The 20,980-nt window shown below is 44.0% G+C and overlaps 1 protein-coding gene across 1 annotated transcript in view; it reads left to right on the top strand.

Annotated features, from left to right (window-relative positions):
- The window catches only part of INF2 (inverted formin 2), a 90,282-nt gene extending 71,766 nt beyond the window's left edge, over positions 1-18,516 (top strand). The window contains exons 13-22 of the mRNA XM_044664645.1: positions 1,379-1,479; positions 2,576-2,646; positions 2,743-2,850; positions 4,761-4,831; positions 5,558-5,678; positions 7,392-7,556; positions 10,431-10,533; positions 11,021-11,182; positions 13,945-14,550; positions 17,171-18,516. Coding sequence (XP_044520580.1) covers positions 1,379-1,479; positions 2,576-2,646; positions 2,743-2,850; positions 4,761-4,831; positions 5,558-5,678; positions 7,392-7,556; positions 10,431-10,533; positions 11,021-11,182; positions 13,945-14,550; positions 17,171-17,199 — 1,537 coding nt within the window. The 3' untranslated portion in view covers positions 17,200-18,516. The remainder of the gene's footprint in view (positions 1-1,378; positions 1,480-2,575; positions 2,647-2,742; positions 2,851-4,760; positions 4,832-5,557; positions 5,679-7,391; positions 7,557-10,430; positions 10,534-11,020; positions 11,183-13,944; positions 14,551-17,170) is intronic.
- Positions 18,517-20,980: the final 2,464 nt, after the last annotated feature.

Genomic DNA, 20,980 nt, shown 5'->3' on the forward strand with positions numbered 1-20,980 from the left:
ACATTCTACATTCTTTGTTATCAGGTCTCTTCTATCTCTGTCACTCTTAAGATTCTATGATTTATGTGCATTATGAATTAAAGCCAAATAAGTTTGGGCCTAGGTTGACCTTAGGACTCACTGACCCCATCGTCAGCTTTCTAGAATATCATTATTTTTTCTTCTCAGAGCTACTCCAGAGGACCTTAAATTCAGCCTTTATTAATTTCTAAATCTTCCTTGATCCCTTGCCAAAGGACCTAACACCTTGTTCTTCCTGGCCCATGGCCTCTGAAATAAGTAGTATCCAAGTTCTAATTACCTTCCTTTTTCACACATTGCTGCTACCACCTTTGGGTGCCTCTTCTTAGCCTTTCTTCTCCCTTTCCCTCCCTTCTCTCTTAGCTCCTTGTATTCTCGACTTCACAAGCACCTTTTCTAGGGCTTATTGGCAAAGGCAAAATAATATACAAATTCAGAAATAACAGATACAGGGAAGTATATTGGATGTGGATATTCAAGAAAACTCCATAGCCCAAGACTAAATAGCATTGTGATTTCTAGCCTAATCCTTAAATAAACTGTTCTAGATGAACCCTGATTCTTCCTTGGTCTGGAACCAAGTAGAGGTCTGCTGCCTTCTTGGTCACAGACTAGAATGATCTCATCCCTAATTAAATATGAAATTCATCCACCTACTCTACAGTCTGATTTGAGCTCATCGGTCCATTCTCCTAATCCCAGCCTCAATCTTAAATAATCTGAATGTTTTCCATTGATACCAGGGAACTATGGAAAGGAATAGCTGAGTACTTTTAAAATACTTTAGTTCATTTACATCTTCCCTCTATCAAAGAAGTACAATGCATATGCAGAAAGAATGGAAATCAACTTGATTCATAGCAATTGTCAGGATCCAGCCTGAGTAGGAGATAAAGGGCAAATGGGAGAAGAAATGATTTGGGAGTGACATTCTCACAGTCTTAAAATATTCAAAGGGCTGTCATTCAGATTAAATTTGTTTTTCTTGGCCCCACAGGACAAAATCCAAAACAACAGAAAGGAGAAGAGAAGGGAGAAAAGAACTATAGAAAGGATAATTTTGGCTCAATGTAAAGAAAAACTATTTAGCAGTCAGAACTGTCCCAAAGTGGAATGATATGCCTGGAAAAGTAGTGAGTTCCCTATCTTATAAAGGTCTTCAAGAGGAGGCTGAATGGCCACAGGTTTAGAGAAGTTGTAGGAATTCCTGTTCAAGTTTGGCTTGGGCTAGATGATCTCTCAGGTCTTTTCCAACTCTGAGCTTCTGTGGCTCCCAGTGGAGCTGAGCCCATTCTGGGGTAGCAGTACCTTCCTGGATGGACCCGTGACCCATTTCCCTACTTATTTCCTATTTTAGCTACCAGCTGCGGATTGAGTGCATGCTGCTCTGTGAAGAGACAGTCATCATACTGGACATGATCAAACCCAAAGCTGAGGTCATCCGTAAGGCCTGTGAGAGTAAGTGGAACCACAGGGCCTCTGAGGGAGGGACTCCTGGATGGACCCCAGAACTACATACACACACACACACACACACACACACACACACACACACACACACACACACACANCCCCAGAACTACACACACACACACACACACACACACACACACACACACACACACACATTTTTTAAAATTTAAAACCCTTACCTTCTGTCTTGGAGTCAATACTGTGTATTGGCTGCAAGGCAGAAGAGTGGTAAGAGTAGGCAGTGGGAGTTAAGAGACTTGCCCAGGGTCACACAGCTGGGAAGTGTCTGAGGTCAAATTTGAAGCTAGGACCTCCCATCTCTAGGGCTGACTCTCAATCCACTGGGCTACCCAGCTGCCTTCCCCCTCTCTTCCCCCCCCTCCCCCCAGAACAGTATATAAAGAAAGAAGGGAGGGAGGGAGGATGGATCTATCTCATATCTTCTTGTTCATTTGTCTTTTTTTTTTTTTTTTTTTTTTTTGCAAAAATACTGAAGTAGTTTACCCTTTTCTTCTTGGGTGTGTCCTCATTTTACAGATGAGTAACTGAGACAAAATCTTCAGTTTTTTAATGCAAACAGAGGTTGGTTAGGTGACTTGCCCAGAGTTGCAACTAATATGGGTCTGGGGTCTAAATTGAACTCAAGCCTCCCTAACACTAAACCCAGGGCTCTATCCACTGAGCAACCTAACTGCCTTCATATCTGCTCTTCCCTACCATAGCCATAGTCATGTCACTCAGGCCCTCTGACCCTTAATTTCCATTATCTATGAGATGAATTGATCTCCAAATCCCTCCCACCTCTACATACCATGATTCTATGATCTATTTTGTGGATGAACATCATCCAGTTCTAGAAGGATTTAGATAAATTTTTGATGAAAAACCAGTGAGAAACTATTAAAGGATATTGAGAGTGTTTAGGAATATCCCTGACTGATGAGAACAACTACACCCTCCCCAAACGTATCCCTCAGGGCCTCTGGCAGAGATCCTGCACAGACCCTTGATGGCTTTTTGGGTACCTGGAAACCAAGCTCATTCACTGAACTGAATCATTAAAACGTCCTTCTCTCTGCAGGTCTCCTCACCAGTCAGCGTTTGCCCGTTTTCTGCCAAATGATTCTCAAAATTGGAAACTTCCTCAACTATGTAAGTTGCCTGCCAGCCCACTGCAAACCACAGGGACTGTCCTGCCTCCTTGCTGCCTACGGGAGACTTAATAATGGTTTCCCTGATCTGTTCCAGGGGAGTCATACAGGAGATGCTGACGGTTTTAAGATTAGTACCCTGCTCAAACTCACAGAAACCAAGGCCAACCAGAGCCGTGTGACCCTGCTACATCACATCCTGGAGGTAGGGATCCTGGAAGCCTTTGCTAGACATTCTCCAGGGGGGATCCTGGTTTTCCACATTCCCAACTGTTGCCTGATTTAAAAAATATTTTTTTAATTAGATTTGAGATTTGATTAGTGTAGGGAGCTCCTGGAGGAGAAACTTGTTCCTCAAGCCAAAGCAGAATGGCACTTTCTCTGAGATCTATAATTATAGAGAGTTGCCTAGAAGCTAAGTGACTTGCCAAAGGTTTCATGGCCAGTATGTATAAAAGGTTAAACTTAAATTTAGGTCTTCTAGATGTTTAAGGACAGATCCCTATCCACTAGGACACGCTCTTTTCCCTACAAAGTTTAAGCATAAGGGCATAAGATTTCCACTTCAGGATTCTCTTTTCCTTTTGCTATCTATCTACCAGAGTGTCCTAAATTCCCAGCTTCTAAATTACTTCACAGAATCATAGTATGTTAGAGGTGGACATCTTGAAAAATCACCTGGTCTAGGATAGGCTATTGTGTATATTGTCAGAATCACACACATACAATGTCACAAGGAAACTGTCATCTAAATTGGGGCTGGGAAATAACTGTTATGTAAAGACAGAAAGCATTGATAGTATGTTTGTTTACTTTTGTAAAAATTATCTGGCCCATTGCGCATTTTAGAGATGGGAATTTAAAGCACCAACTTTAGGGTCAGGGATTTGGCACTTACTGATTATGGTCTTGAGAAAGGCTCTCCCCCTCTAGGGCCTGTTTCACCTTCTGTACAATGAAGAGTCTAAACTAAGCAGTCCCCAACATCCCTTCCTGCTCTAATATTCATGAGTGGTCACCATAAAATTTTGGGAGGACCCAAGCTAGACACTATGCAAGGAGCATCCTATGAACTCCATGGCACCAGTCCCTGCTCTTAGAAAGTCTAGGACAAGCTGAGCTGGCCATGCCCAGTGAAGATCAAGCAGACAGACTGGCCACAGTTTACAGCCATTCAGATAGATAGACCCTAAAGTCCCTCCATAGACAGGCTAAGGGGAGGTGCCTTTGGAAGGAATAGGGCTTGGGACTATTGTGAGGAAAAGACATAAGGTAATAAACCTGAGAACAACATTTCTCTCCAAATGAGTGAAGGATTGGTTTGTTCTAGGGGTGAAGAGCCATAAGATGTGGCTTATGTCTAGATCAGACAGGAGCAGGAAATAGAGCAGCTCTCCCTCTACTAGCAAATCCACTGAGGGCTCAGAAAGAAGCTGGGGTTTGAAGGCATTAAGGGAGAGGAGACTTTGATTGAAATTCAATTCAACAAATATTTATTAAGAGTCTTTTTATATGAAGAGTTCTGTGGTGGGTGCTGAGGTAGATTTGTGCTGTAGAGAAGCCAATGGCCTTGCCTTCAATGTGAGAATTTGTTTTTCATATGCTGTATTAATTCCTATATATTCAGGAGAATTTACTGCATATTCCTGGATCTGGATCTGGGTCAGAGATACCATCTGGTCTATTACTTTTTTGCATTTTCTTTGTCCTTGGGAATCCCAAGGAATATCATCCTTTTAACAGAATGTGGTTAGTAAATGAAGGGGCCAATGGTTCTTTTCCTGTGTATGTGTTCACTATGACATGGTGATGGGGAAGTGGTAGGTTTATGGATATTCTCTTAATTAGCTCTTCACCAATTAAAGCTGTCTTGGGATGGTCAAGGGAGGAACTGAATAATGAGCTCCTAAAAATCTATTTATTAAGCTGTCTGACCCAGGGCGAGTGATCCCTGATCCTGAGAGACAACCATGGAGACCTCTATCACTTTATCGGTTTTGATGCTGGGCTAACTAATAAACCTGTTATAATCAATATATTCTTACCCAAAAATCAGTCCCTCAAGATAATTCTAATCGTAATAGTTTATGCTGAGATATTTATATTCTCTTCCAGGAAGTGGAGAAAAATTACCCTGACCTCCTGCTGCTCCCTAGTGACCTAGAGCACATCTCCCGGGCTGCTGGGTAAGAAATGTCCCTGGCCATGGCTCTCATGTCCCAGTGGAAGAGAGCATAGCTGCACCTGGGCCATGGGGTATCAGCCAGAAGAGAAGTATTTTCACTCCTGTACTGATCCTACAATTAGATCACAAACAAAAGATTTCCCACAAGCTCTGGAGAAATTGCTTTAATGGAATGAGAATAATTTTTCATATCTGGGAGAGTATGCATTAGAAAGGTCCTTGTACTGGAAGTCAGGAGACCTGGATTCTAATCCTGGCAATGCCAATGACTAACTATATGGCTTTGATTAGGCAAATTGTTTGTTTTTGTGGGGGTTGGGCCTCAGTTTTCTCCTCTCTAAATGAGTGGGTTGGACTAAATGTCCATCTACATTCACTTTCAGCTGACATTCTGTGATTCTGGGGGTATCATCATCTACTTTTATATACACATTATTACCTTTGAGTCTCAAAATAGGTTTGTTTTCCCATCTGTACAATTGACAGTGAAGTATCATTGACAGTGAGGTGATTGTGGTATCATTAATGATGTCTAGCTGTTACATTTTGGGACTCTTATCATGGCTCTGTAGGTCTTCAGTTTCTTCATCTGTAATATGGGGGAGGGAGTAGGGAATGGATAGCAGGAGAGAGGAGACAAACCTTTCCAGTTCTGACACTGGATGATCTCTGACCCATGGTCTCACGAGGTCTCTCCTTCCGCCCTACCCCCTTCCCTGACTCTCAGGATCAATATTGATATCATCCACTCAGAAGCCAGCACCAACCTGAAGCAGTTGCTGGAGATGGAGCGGAAGGTATCTTCAGGGATTCCTGAGGTGCAGGAGCAGTATGCAAAGCCACTCCAGGCAAGTGACCACCACCTAAAGTTTCAGCCTGAATGGGGGGGGGGGGGTAATAGATTCTTGGGTGCTGGGTATAGACCTGTATTCATTGTATTAGGGAAGCAGCTTTTGGAGAAGACCAGACATGGATGGAAACTTGAAAGAGGGAAGGTGGGGAGATGGTGCTCAGTCCCACTTTGGGGGAGACAGTAGAGGGAGAAGAACTGGGTGCTGCTGAAGGTAACCCACAGTGTGGGAGAGACAAAGAAAGCCGATTCAGGCCTGTCCTCTAGAAAACCTAGTTCCTCAAAAGTGAAACTGAACAGATTGAAAGTGAAGAAGAGGGGCAGCTAGGTAGTATAGTAAATAGAGCACCAAGCCTAGAGTTGGAAGGATTTGGGTTCAAATCTAGCTTCAGACACTTCCTAGCTGTGTGACCCCAGGCAAGTCACTTAATCTTAATTGCCTGGATTTTACTAATTGTCTGTCTTGGAATCCAAATCTAATATCAATCATAAGAAAGAACACAAGGGATATTTTTTTTAAAGGAAGAAAATGAAGAATCAGACCATTAAGGAGTTGTTTCCAGCAGGGGGCAGTGAGTTCCTCTTTCTTAGCTCCAATTCTCTGGCCCTTCCTGACCTTGTCTTCAGCAAGAGGGAAATGGGCTTTAGTATCAGCCACTTTCCAGGGGAGGGCTCTTGAACTTAACAGTGAATTTGTTCTTAGCAACAGCAGCTTGGCTAAATTACGATTAAAAATGATAAAGACTGATATAAATATAGAAATTAGTATTTTAATTAAAGCCATGCTGATAGGGATAAAATCATTAGACCACGCGCTTGTAAGAATTCAAAACTGCCGCCTCAGCCATTATTGTTACCTCTCGTCACTTCCCGCGCCTGCTAGCCAAGAAAGCTTCCTTTTGGATACTCCTCCCATTTAAACTGTCCTCTGCGTGGTGATGCAGGCGTCCCCACGCCCAAAGAACTGGAACCGGAAACCCGTTGGACCACGTGTCCATAGAAAATATATATATACTTTTAGATGGCATCTCCCAAATTCCAATTTTACAGCTAAGCATCACTGACTGCATTCAAGATCTTTTCAAGGCTTGATCCTAGTGGGAAGGAACAGGCACTGGGTAGAAGTTTCAGAGAAACTAATTTTGGCTTGAGGTCACGCAGGATTTCCTTTACTTTTAGAGCTGTCCAAAAGGAGAGCAGATAGTTTTGGTAGTCTGTGGGCTTCCCATCATGGTTGGTATTCAAGCTGAATTGTTGGAGATAGTATCAAAGAAGCTTCCCATACTGGATAAGAGAGAGTATTAGATGCCTTCTGACATCTTCTCCACCTATAAGATTCTACCCATTGATTATCCAGAGAGAGGAAAAAATATACAAGAAAACACTTTATTATTAACATTGTATGACTTTATTAAATCTAGACAGTCAACAAGATAATAAATCAATCCCTGATTTGTAGCATTTGCCAATTTCCAAGGTATAAATGCTCACACTGGAAATTTAACAATTGCCCCTCTTGAGCTGGTTCAGGCTAGCTCCAGCATACCTATATGATTATAAATTACAGAGCTGCCAATTTAGGCCCAAGGTGAAAAACATTCACTGAAAACAGGCCCAGAGTAGAATGGAGCAGATCTTCAAGCAGAGGTTCTGGGATTCATGCTTGGGGTGTCCAGATACAGCTGGAATATGAATGAATGACTTTCCCCAGGACAGCATCTCAGCCTCCAGGGAATTAGAGGAAGAGTTTAAAGTCATTGAGAGGAAGAAGATTGAGCTGGCTGACTACCTTTGTGAGGATGCTCACAAGCTCTCCCTGGAGGACACGTTCAGCACCTTGAAGACATTTCGAGAACTTTTCATCAGAGCCCTGAAGGTGAGTGTCTTGTGAAAGGGGGAGAGCTTACACTCAGTGCTACAATTGTACAGATATTCATTGGGTACTTGCAGGGTTTGCAGAAGTGAGCACTTGTGAGACCCTCCGAAAGAAAGGAAGGAAGGGAGGGAGGGAGGGAGGGAGGGAGGAAGGAAGGAAGGAAGGAAGGAAGGAAGGAAGGAAGGAAGGAAGGAAGGATAAATGAATGGATAGTAGATAAGCAAACAGATGAGAGAAGAATAGAGGAGATGGATAGATAGATGATTGATAGATAATTTATAGACAAAGACAGATAATATATGTAAGTAGATTGATAGGCAGACAAGTAGACATAATACATTGATAGATATATTAGATAGAGGACAGACAGACAGATAGGCAGGCAGGCAGGTACATAGGTAGATGATAAATAGAAAAAGCATTAATTAAACAATGATGTGGAGCAGCTAGAGGTATAGTTGATAGAGTAAGAGGCCTGGAGTCAGGAAGATCTTTTCCTGAGTTCAGATCTGGGCTCAGGCACTTACTAGCTGAATAACTTTAGGCAAGTCACTAAACCCTGTTTGCCTTATGTGTCAAATGAGCTGGAGAAGGAAATGGCATTCCAGTATCCAGTAACCACTCACCAGTATCTTTGCCAGGAAAACCCAAATGAGCTCATGAAGGGTCTGACATGACCAAACAAGGTACCAGATACTGTGCTAAGTGCTGAGGATACAAAATAAGCAAGATATGCTGTAGTAGTGATTCCTGATGTCTATAGGCTACCTTTAACTTTCTCAAGCCCTTCATATCTCCTATAATTTCAGCTTCACATCCATCCCATCTTGGGGAAGAAGAACAAAGTTGCTAAGCCTCATGTTTAGAGCTGGGGAGCCTGAAGCATGCACAGGGACAGCCACTTTGTTTCACAAGAAATTAATGGCAGAAGTAGGCCTAGGACTCCCAGCTCGCATGGTGTCCAAGGACTTAGATTGGAATTCTGACTTTGATACTCCTTAGCCAAGTAAACTCGAGCAAATCATTTCCCCTCTCTGACTCTTTTCTGTAAATGGGAATAGCAGTGTTTACACAGCCCACTTCAATGTGGTTGTGAAGACAACATTTCATAAACTGTAAAGCACTATGGAATTATGAATAGTTGCTATTTTGTTATAGAAATGGAATCTAATATTATTTGAGAGGCTTTTGTGGCATAATTTATAGAGGGTTAGTCTGAGAGTCCAGAAGACCTAGATTGAGATGCTTCCTCTGATACATATTCTCTGTGAGCAAATCTTCCTTAACCTCTCATTATGTAACCCCTAAGGCTATTATAACTTATAGGTGAATTCCCCATCTTCATCAGTAGAGGGAGTCTCCACACTTGGAACTGCTTACACCAATAAAAACATTCCCATCTGGGGTACTTGTGATGATGAGATTAAAAGATAGATAATGGATAGACAGATGGACAGACAGATTAGATAGATGGATAGACAGACAGACACAAAGACAGATAGACTGGTTAGACAGACAAGCAGATGGATAGATGGATAGACAGACAGATAAATAGACAGACGGATGGAGAGATGGACAGACAGACAGACAGAGATAGATAGATAGATAGATAGATAGATAGATAGATAGATAGATAGATAGATAGATAGATAGATAGATAGGCAGATAGGCAGGTAGATAAATAGACGGAGAGAGAGAGTCAGATAAATAGATGGATGGATGGGTGGGTGAGCGGATAGATGGACAGTCAGATAGATACAGATATTTGATAATTGATAGATTCCTGGAGTACTTGTAATAATGAGATTAAAAGACTGGATCATCATGGCTTCTTTCTTTAATCTGATAACTTTGGTCTAACTTTTTTTTCTCTATCTCCCCCCCCCCCCACACACACACACACACACTTCTTCAAGGGCTCTCTTTTCCATACCCAGGAAGTTGTGGTAGACTGGGCACTACTGGAGAGAGCTATACAGACAGACATGGTGCCTGTTCACCTTAGACAGAGAGGACTCCACAGTCACAGCTCTTGCCTGCAGGAAGCATAGTGAATCAGATAGACGGAGCTATGGAGACAGGTTCCCTGCTCATCTTGTACAGACAGAAAGAAAGATGTAAACATTATGGTCTGCCCTTAGAGAAATCACGTGATAGCTCTTTGCAAATAAGATCCCTTCCCATCTCAGTCAATATACATTTAATGTTGTTGTTCAATAGTTCAGTCCTCTCTGACTCTTTGTAACCCCACAATAGCTATCCATGAGTTTTTCTTAGCAAGGACACTGGAGTAGTTTACCATTTCCATCTCTAGTAGATCAGTGGATCTTTTTGTCAGGTGACCTGAGGATAAGTGACTTGTCCAAGATTATACAGCTAGGAAGTGTCTGAGACTGAATTTGAACTCAGGTCTACCTGACTCCAGGTCGAGTGCTCTTAACCACTGAGCAACGGCTGCCTCCAAGCATTTAAGTACCTACTGTATTTCAGGGTCACATTGACACAAGAGAATTAAACATACTGCAGAGTCTTTGTTCTCAGGAAACCTTCCATCTTTGATGAGCATATAGACATGCTTGTATGCAATACCAAGACAACTGAACAGAAACATAGCCATGTGAAGGAGGGAAGAACAGGGCTAGGAGTCAGAAGGCCCATGTTTTAGACTCACTAACTTGCTGTGAGACCTTGGCCAAGTGCTTTCTTCTCTTGGCCTAATTTTCCTCTTCTGAAACTGAAAATGTTGAACTAGGAGATCTCTAAGAATTCTGACATTCCAGGATACTATAAATATATATGTCTGACAAAACTCATAGTCCAGGACCCTGGGGACACAGTGACTGACAGAAGCACTTCTCTCTTCTTTGTTATTAGGAGAACAAGGACTGGAAAGAGCAGGCTGTGAAAGCAGAGAAGAGGAAAAAGCAGCTGGAAGCTGAAGAAGCCAAAAGACCCCGGGGGGAAGATGGCAAGATTAGTAAGCAGAAGGGTCAGGGCCATGGGGTATCTGGGCCAAGAGATCAGCTTAGGCTACGGGGTAGAAAAGAATCCTCTCCTTTGACTATTCTTCAAGCCCAAGCCCAGTTTTTCCAACTCAGTCTTAAGATTCAAAGGTTCCCAAGTCATACCTACAAAGCTCACCTGCTACAGAAAGTCCTCCCTGGTTAATTCTGCTAGGCTTTCGATAACTCTGCCAGAGATCCCAGCAGCCCTTCAATCCTGTTCAACCTTAGTCACTTGAAATTATTTATATTCTTTCTAAATGCCCTTACATCCTTTTTAGATTCTCTTCTTCCTCTTGAGGGCTCCTGGATGGCAGAAGTCATGCCTCCTTTTCCGAACCCTTCAGTCTTGGGGCTCCCAAAGGGCAGAAGCTACATCTTCTACTCTTTTGGCCTCATAGTGCTCAGGGCTGGACAGGCTTTATCTGTGGGGTGACTGGGGGACTTCTGGGATTTCTGTAGTTCGGAAAGGAGCTGTGAAACAGGAGGAAGTGTGTGTCATCGATGCTCTCCTGGCTGATATCAGGAAAGGTTTCCAGCTGAGGAAGACTGCCAAGGGCAAAGGGGACTCAGAGAATGGCCTAAAAGCTGCCCCTACTGAAACCTCAAAGGAAAAAGAAGCTGGTAAGACATGACTCCATTAGCTCTTTCTCTCCCATCCCTTTTTATAAACTTTTACTTTGTCTTACTAAGAATTGGCAGAAGAGTAGTAAGGGCTAAGGCAATGGGTGTTAAGTGGCTTGCCCAGGGTCACACATCTAGGAAACATAAGGTCAGGTAGGAACCCATAGCCTCCTTCTGCAGGCCTGGTTTTCTGTCCACTGAGCCACCTAGCTGCCCATCTAGTCTCTGTCTTTATTTCTCTAGCTGAATCTAGGACTGGACACAGCAGAGCTCAAGAAAACTAGGTTGGTTGTTTGAATTTTTGCTACTTCTGCCCGTCCTGCAAGAGTTGTTTTTTCTACTTCCTGTCTCTTCTAATGAGGAATTCCTCTCTGAACTTCAAGGTTACCCTGTCATTAGGAGGAAGGTATAGGAGGGGAACACAGAGGGAGAGAGTGAGCAAGAAGGAAGCCACATCTTCTCCAAAACAGTTATTCCCTATCATTTTAACTAACTTCACTGGGAGAAAAGAAAACATCTCAGTCGAAACTTAGCAAGTAATGAATCAAAAACCATACCTGAGATCAGGCTGTCATCATAAGCAGCCCTTCAAGTGAGATTAACCAATTACTTTCTCTCTCCTGGCAGCTGGGTGGCATAGTAGAATGAGTTGCCAGACCCAGTGTCAGGAAGAATCATCTCTCTAAATTCAAATATGATCTCAGACACTTACTAGATGTTTGACCATGGACAAGTCATTTCACTCTTGTGAGCTTTGGATTCCTTATCCGTAAAATGAGGATCATTACATTTGCCCTGCCTCACAGTGCTAGGGCAGGTAGGTGGTGCAATGGATAGGTGCCAGGTCTGGAATCAGGAAAACTTATCTTTCTGAGTTCAAATCTGGCCTCAGATACTTAGTAGACCCTGAGGAAGTCAACTTAACCCTGAACTAGGGAAATTAATAGCAAAGCACTCCTGTGTCTTTGCCAAGAAAATCCCAAATGGGGCCACAAAGAAGCAGACAGAACTGAACAAACTGAATAACAACAAAATCTCTTTCCCAGGCTGCTGGCACAACTTGCAGTCAGGCAGAAAAGCCTTATTGGGTCTCCCTAAAGTTTCCTTGCTCTCTGTTAGAAATGCCCAGACAGGACTCATCCCCACTAGAGTTCTGAACCTTCAAGGACCTGGACAGTTCACCCAGAAAAGCAGTAAGGGAATAGAACCCAATACCATCACTGGGCTTTGGTCTCAAAGCCAGGGCCCTGACTGGGTCCAAGTCATTTTCCTTTTAGAGCTCCAGCAGGACGGCTCACCTGTGTTCCATCTCTGCAGAGCTGCCAGGCTCCCAGGTGTCAGCAGCCTGCCCATGATGTCTCTGAGAGTTTGTCCACAATTACCTCCTTGTGGTCTATAGAGAACTCTGCCAGCAGACAACTCCAGACTGATATATATGCCACTTTGGCCTTGGCCCTGGACTCATTTCTTTGCACTGATAGCCCCTCAGCTTGTCTGACCCTGGCTCTGTACTGTTCTGGGGTTTTGTTTGTTTGTTTGTTTGTTTTACTCCACTAATATGGACGGCTAAATGGCAAAGTGGAGGGAATGCTGGACTTGGAACTAGGAAGACTCAAGTATAAACCCCACCTCAAATACTAACTAGCTATGCAACCCTGGGGACAGTCACTTAACCCCTGATGCCTCAGTTTCCTTCACTGTAAAAATGGAGATAAAAATAACATCTACCTCATGAGGACCAAATGTAAAGCACTGTGTTTTATAAGTGCTATATAAAGGCCATCTACTATCATGATTTTTATCATTAAGGCCCTATCCACTCCTTCCCTGCCCAGGGTCTTTCCACAGTCCTGAGGATGTCAGTGACAAGAGATTGTAGGGAAGTGCCCTTCAAAGGGGAGGAGCACCAATCAAATCTGAATGGGCAAGTCACTAGCACACAACCTTGTTACCTGCAAATTCTGAAAATTAGCTGTGGATCACATGACACAGTGGAAAGATTCCAACTCCAGTCAGAGCACTGGGTTTCAATCCTGACTTTAGCACTAACTTACCTGTATGACCTTGGGCAAATCATCTAGCCCTTCTGGACCTCAGTTTCCTCAGCTGTAAAACAAGGAAATTCAACCATATGGTCGTGTGTGTGTGTGTGTGTGTGTGTGTGTGTGTGTGTGTGTGTGTGTGTGTTTTAAAGCCTTAACTTCTGTGTATTGGCTCCTTGGTGGTAAGGGTGGGCAATGGGAGTCAAGTGACTCGCCCAGGGTCACACAGCTGGGAAGTGTCTGAGGCCATAATTGAACCCAGGACCTCCTGTCTCTAGGCCTGACTCTCAATCCACTGAGCTACCCAGCTGCCCCTTCAACCATATGGTCTTGAAGGTCCCCTCTGATTCTCCTGAGGTTTTGTTTTGTTTTTTTTGAAAAAATTTTTGATTTTTGAAGATGATTCCCCAGAGGACATTCTGATGCCAGTGATTGCATACCTTATGGAAACCAAGTGAAGTGGGGACCCCTGAGTTTACAACCACAACAGCTAGCGAGGGCTAAAAGCGGTCAGGGCTGATTCCTAAAGAAAGTGACATTCAAGCTAGGCCTTGGAGGATGGGCCAAAAAATGGGGAATGGGGAAAAGAGAGAGGAGGATCTTCAGGACACAGGAATGACATGAGTGAAGGCTCATATACCAGGTGAAAGGGTGATTTAGCCCATCTCCACCTCTGGAGTGCTTATGCCTTTCCTGATATTTCTCTGTGTTTATTCTCAGAAGTCATAAAGGACACTGGCAGCGGCACCAACGCTGGGCAGGATTTTGACCTTGCTGCTGCTGTTGGAGAGACCTGGGACCAGGACGACCCAGACGGGCCTGGGTCTACTGGTGGAATTTCCAAAGGACACTCTGAAGTCAGTGGCTCTGGCTGCCGAAACCCAGAGGGCAGCAAAGTCTCCACCCCAATGCCCAGCTTTCCTGATGACCCTCGTATTATACAGTTTGATGATTCCAAGGCTCTGAAACCCATCAAGTTTTCCAGTGGCTCTTTCTCTGGGGGCACAGGCATGGGAAGTGAGGTTGATGCCACTACAGCAGGAGATCAAGCTTCTGAGCACCAGGTCGGCAGAACAAGTGAGGGACCCAAGAATAGTTGTCAGAGGTCAGAGGAAGCAGAGCCAACTCCTCCAGAGGGGGAAGAGGAAGAGGAGGAGGAAGAAGACACAGCCCCAGACTCAGTGCTAGACACATCTCTGGACAGGTCTTTCTCTGAAGAGGCTATTACTGATTCCTCAGGCTCTGGGACCCTCCCTCGATCTCAGGAGCGTACCAAGAAGGGATCTGGGAAACGGAGGAAGAAGCGGCATTCTAGGAGCCATGAAGGTAACTTCTTTTGTTTATTCCCAGGCCTCTCCACTAAGTCAAAGTGGCTCATGATGGTTCTTCTTGTCCTGGTATGACCATGTGATACCTGGTCTTCCTGGGGCTGGATGCTCAGCCAGAATACAGCCCTGACTCTACCCCTAGACTGAGATCAGACCTCAGCCAGCCCTCCCACAAACACATCTTTAGTGACAAAAGACCATACTCAAGAGAGTATGAATGAGGAGGTAAATGGCTAGATGGCTCAGTGGATTGAGAGCCAGGTCTAGAGATAAGAAGTCTTGGGTTCAAATGTGAGCTCAGACATTTCCTGACTATGTGACCCTGGGCAAGTCACATAACCTCCATTACCTAGCCTTTACCACTCTTCTGCCTTGGAACCAATACATGTATTGATTCTAAGATAGAAGATACAGGTTTCTTTTTTTTTCTTTTGAGAGAGAGAGAGAGAGAGAGAGAGAGAGCGCAGGGTGGTGGGGGTCTCAGTTAAACTGATTCATTCCCCCTGGTGAGTTATCTAGGTGGCACAGTGCTGGACTTGGAATCAGTAAGATCTGAGTGCAGATCCTACCTCAGGCACTTACTAGCAGCATGACCCTGAGCAAGTCACATAACTTCTCTTAGCCTCAGTTTTCTCTTCTATAAAATGGGGCTAATGACAGCACCTCTTTCCCAGGGTTGTTGTGAGAATCAAATAAGAAATTCACAAACCTTAAACCACTATAGAAATACTATTATTAATTTCATTTTCATACATGAAGGACAATGCCACACCTAATATTAATTCTTACCTTCAGTCACCTTCCCTTATCTCTCAGATAGGAATTCTTGGCTGAAATTCTCATATCTCTCTCTCGGTGGGAAGGGACTATACAAACACATGCATGTGCATGTGTACACATGCACACACACACACACACACACACACACACACAAACACACACACGATGGACTTGGGGTCAAGAAGCTCTGGGTTCTAACCCATCTCAGACACTTCCCTAGATCAGTTTCCTCATTTGTAAAGTGAAAATGCCAATGTACTCTATTCATTACTTCACTCACAGGATTATTGCAAGCCTCAGGTGCCAGGTAAGGTGCTTTCCAAATCTCAGTGTATATCCAGGACTGACTCACACACCAACCTACATAAGTATCAGTGGTAAACTGCTCTCCAGAGCAGTTCCTAGTTTCCTAGGCTGGAAAAAAAACCAAAAAACCAAACTCGAGCTATCCACGGGGCCAAGAACTGGCAGCCATTAAGTAAATGTTTATCGACTAATTATTGAATAGTGTAGAGCAGAGGTGCCCATAACACTCCCAAGTACTGTCTGAGCCAGTTAAAATGGGATAGAATAAAAATCAAATAAAACATAGATAATATTACATGTTAAAATTAAGTCAATCCATAGCCAGTGGGGATGCTTATATGAGGATTTGTGACCCCATTTCTCTTTGAGTTTAACATCACTGGTGTAGAGCCCCATATTTTTCTCCCCCCATGTCTCTGCCCTCTGGGAGTTCACCTTCTCAGACAGATAGAACTACAAGTACCCTTTTTTTGGCTCTGTGTGACAAGGTATCTCATGTGTCTTTTATTCAAAAGCAGAGGTTGATTCTGATTCTGGAGATGTTAAAACAAAATGGCCTTGTGTGGTCCAGTAAGGTAGGTATGTGGCCAAAGATGCTTCTTGTCGACTAACCTGGGTGGCCATGGTGGGCCGATGCTCTCCCCCAGTCCTGTGTCGACAACTCTTCGCTAATGTGGTGCTTCTCCCCTGGGAGCTGGCAGGCTTCTCTACTGGTGGCAGACATGCTGTTAGTGGCCGGTTGGACTCTTCTTCCCTGTCCGTCCCCCCTCCTTCCTTATCTTCTCCCCTTTCTTCCTCCCCAGATGAGGAAAGATTGCTGGTTATCTTAAAATGCCAACATTCCCATGTTAAGGTAACCATTGGTCTCGCTTTTGCTGACTGTGCCTTTCCTGTACTGGGGCAGATGCAACTCCAGGTCCACCAATAGGCTAGTCTTTCTCTCCTAGCCTATTACTGCTAAGCTTTATTAAATGGATTCACTTTAGAAACTGAGACCTCAAGAGATCATGACTTGCCCAGGGTCACAGAAGTGGTAAGTAGCAAGGCCATGATTTGAACTCAGGTCCTCTAAATCTAAACCTAGTGCTTTGTTCCACTATATACTTGAGATCTGGGTTTGAATCTCAGCACTGATACTGACTGTGTGACCTTGAGAAAGTCTTTTCCCTTTCCTAAGACTCATTCTCCTCAGTAAAATATAGGGGCAGGATTCAGTGATCTCTAAGGTCCCTTCCTATCCTCCTAAGAAAGGAAAGTAAAACAATCCAAGGCTAAATGAAATTGCACTCAGATTTTTGCTGGAAAATTGTGAAGCCATTTGTTCAGGCTAAAGCAGAGTCGGAGGTGCGTAGATCCCGAGCAGTGTCCTTGTGCCCCTTTCTCCCTGGCTGAGATTCCCACTAACAGGGGTCTTTCCCCACTGCAGTCCATCCTGTGCCCCCTTAGGATGTGGACAGCTCTGTGGCATGAGGACGGAAAGAAAAGGAGGATCCCTCTTAACAAAACTATCTATTCTTCTCCCTTCCCTACAGGTCTCAGGCCCAAGCCCAAAGCCAAATAAGGAAGATTGGAGACAGAGGCTGACTTCATGCATGTCCTCTGCTGCAGTGGACTCCTGGGACTGAAGACACTTGTACCACAGGGGAGTGGGGTGGGAGGGCAGATGGAGCATTTCAGGGACAGATACTCCTCTTCCTTGGAAGTTCTAGGCTGGGGACTAGAGACCCTAGATCTCAGTGCCTTATATAAGTGGGACCCAGGGCAATGTCTACTGAGCTTGCTAAACAATGGCACCCCAGACTTGGGAGGAGGTGGTGGACAGAACTTGCCTTGGATCCACAGGACAATTCCTGGCAGCTTCTTTCTGGTTTGGATGGCAGCTAGAGATGAGTGCTCTAGCCTCCATCTCATTTGGATAGTGGGACCCAATCCCAGACCCATTATGGCCCAATTAAACTAGCAAGCCTACCCATACCCCAGACCAAAGCCCAGGGTCCTCCATATCCCCTCCCAATCACTATCTTTTTCATAAGTACCCCTGGGTGGGGCAAATGCTTTGGGGACAGATGTCCAGTGAGTTTCCATGTGCAGTGGCAATGGGGCAGTTAAAAGATTTACCAGTTTCACGAGATGCCTCTGACCTTCCTGGTTAACAATCCTAGATTTTACTCTCTGGCATGTATTGTTTTGTAAATAGTCATTCCTTTGGAATAGAAATAACAAATAATTCTCATATCTATAGTGCATTAATGTTTACAGAGCACTTCCCACAATAGCCTTGTGAGGGATAAAGTGCAAGTATTATTCCTGTTTGGCAGATGAGGAAACCGAGGCTCAGGGAGAGTAACTGACATATTGAGGACTGTCCTAAATTAGAAGTGGATTTTGTTTCTTAGATCATTTGACTGATCTGGATGCTGTCTAAGAATGGCAGCCAACGTCCTCTTTATTATTAAAAAAGGATGGAGTGGCTTGGGGAGGCAAGAGTAGTTAGGAGATGGGGATTAGAGAGATCTGACACCCCATTCTGGATGAGTTCCAGCCAACCTAGAACTAAGACTTCCTTCACTTCCTTCCCTGCCCTCTTGCCATCATCTCTCCCAGCTGGCACTATTGAGACACTGAGTAGCAAATTTCATTTTTTTAACTCAGAGTAACTGGATGTGGAAGCCTCAGTTGATGGAAAGCCATTGACCATAGGAAAGTCAACATCCAGTCTGTCTAAGGAAGAGTCAGAGGGATTGGGGAAGAAACTGGTAGGGGGAACAGTCTGAATATGGCCTGATGTTTAGAGTTCTGTGTCTGTGGCCCCCACCACATTGGCCACATATTCCTTCAAAATTATTCTAAGAAATAAAAATGTTTACCTCTTCCTTTATTCAATGGAGCACGTGTCAAATCTCATTAAGACAAAGTGAACTGATCCATTTGGCCTCCAACCAGGCCACACCTGCAGGTGGTAGAGAGAGGGAATGTCTTCTCATGGCCTTGGCTATGGAGGTCGATGGCTTAATAGTTCCCAGCCACAAACCTTTTCTTCCTCACAGCCCAAAGCCCAATTCCCCTGCAGACCTCCTGCAGTTTTTGAGGATCACTATCTAGGGGACAGGGAGGGCTTAGTGGTAATAAAAGGCACATTCCCCACCCCCAGAATATTAGGGACTTATTCTTCTCATCCATGGAAGTTTTCACCACAGAGCCATAACTAGTGAGGGGAAGACACTAGCAGCTAGGGACTGAGGGATGTGGTACCAACCCCCAGGATATCACTAGGGAACCCCAGGTTACCCACAATCTTGAGTGGGAACAGCCATCTCCTCTCCCAAATAACTGTCCTGCATGGGTCAGACTGTCCACTTTGATGCCCCCCTCACCCCCAATAAAAATGAATTTGTTCGAGGCCACAGTTAACAGCAGTATTATTTATTTACAATAGAAAAGAGGTAGAAGAAATAAGGAAATAAGAATCTAAGACAGTAGGTAAATTATTATGATCCTCTAATTAATCCAGGTGGGCCAGAGGCTGAGGGGGTGGGGGGAGGTGATTGAAGCAAAAGCTTCAGTCATAGAGTCTATTAAAGGGAAGTTTCTTAAGAGAAGTTCAGGAAGATTCAGTCCTTAAACTCACCATGTGGAATTCCAAAGAAGATATTAAGAGCAATCTCACCAAAGTCTCAGCGTCCCAGCCAGCACTCCTCCAAGAACCAGCAGAGCTCCTTCCCCAGCCACAAGACTTCTGACTCACTCAACTCTCTTTTAAAGGGGTCACTTATGCTTCACTTCCTGTGCCTTCCTCCTAGTTTGCGTGTCCAATCACAACAGACACTTCTCTTAGGACTGCCTAGGGGACAGTCAGTCGATTCTGATTGGTCACCCACTCTAGCACATGTGGGTTACATACCTCCCAAAAATTCAAGATGTTCTCACCTTTTGTTATTAAATCTAAAGATGGGCAGTGTAGACTTAATCTAATTATCACACCTCTAGTGCTGGTGGACCTGTCTGGCCTGACCCACTGGGTTTTTGTTTTTTTTTTTGAAAGCATAATCTTGGCCCTCTTCTTTAAAATTCATGCATCTGTAATTCCATTTGTCTCTCCTTTGAGTGTTGGTGTCTCTTTTATCTGTGAGTGTCTCCTTATCTGTGGAGAACCAGGTCTTGTTCTATAGATTAGAGGCACTGTGGCAAACCAGTGGCAAGCTGATCTTGGACCCAGGAAGATCTGGGATCAACTCCTTTCTCTGACTCTGGCTGTGTGTGTGTGTGTGTGTGTGTGTGTGTGTGTGTGTGTGTGTGTGTACAAGTGCATGTGATCCTCTAGGCAACTCTTAAGAATATAAATTGCAGACCAAGTGAGAACCTACATTGGGAGGGAACTCAGGAGTTCCCAGTACACTCAAGGAACAGTCTGTAAATCATGGGACCAGCTCCTATCTTTTTCCCTTGCACTGAAATGAAACTTTGTTGTAGTTTAGTCATTTTTCAATCATGTCTAACTCTTCATGACCCCATCTGGGATATTCTAGGCATAGATACTGGAAGGGTCTGCCATTTCCTTCTCCAGCTCATTTTGCAGATGAGAAAACTGAGGCAAACAGGATTTTGAGCAGAGTCACACAGCTAGTAAGTATGCGAGGCTAGATTTGAACTTTGGTCTTCCTGCCTCCAGACCTGGTGCTCATCTACTACATCCCCTCATGACCCAAAAAGAAATCTACCTCCCTATAACTTAGAGTTGATAGAATTTTTCTGTATCATTGAACTCCTAGGTCCAGTCTTTATCCTCTTTGGACTTTTTCAGGGCCTTCTCTGGTTCCTGAGAAGAGAGAACCTCCTAATATGTCTTTTTAAACTCAGTGTCAGAACTAGATAGATCTTAGAAATCAAGGAGATGAAGAAACTTGGACCCAGAGACAGGATATGACTTGTCTGAGGCCATACAGTAAGTTCAAGTCAGAGTCATCTTGGAAGGGAGAAAAGATATAAATCCCCAGAGGCAAGAGCAGCTAGGTGGCACAGTGGACAGAACGCCAGGCCTGGAGTTGAGAGGACTCGGGTTCAAATCTTAACTAAGGCACTTCCTAGCTGTGTGATCCTGAACAAGACACTTAACCCTGTTTGCCTAGCCCCTGCCCTTCTGTCTTAGAGTTGTTTCTAAGACAGAAAGTAAAGGTTAAAAAATACATATCCAAAGGTAGGGAGAATGGGAGTGAGGGATTAAAGTTCCCTTTTCCATGGTGCTTCATAGTGTGGAGGTGAATTTTTCAATTTTTCACCTCCATAATAGCTTACAAAGTACTTTCTTCACCACAACCCTCTGAAGGAGGGAGTGGGAATGTTTA

Source organism: Gracilinanus agilis, chromosome 2 (genome assembly GCF_016433145.1).
Source record: "Gracilinanus agilis isolate LMUSP501 chromosome 2, AgileGrace, whole genome shotgun sequence".
Classification (NCBI taxonomy): Eukaryota; Metazoa; Chordata; class Mammalia; order Didelphimorphia; family Didelphidae; genus Gracilinanus; species Gracilinanus agilis.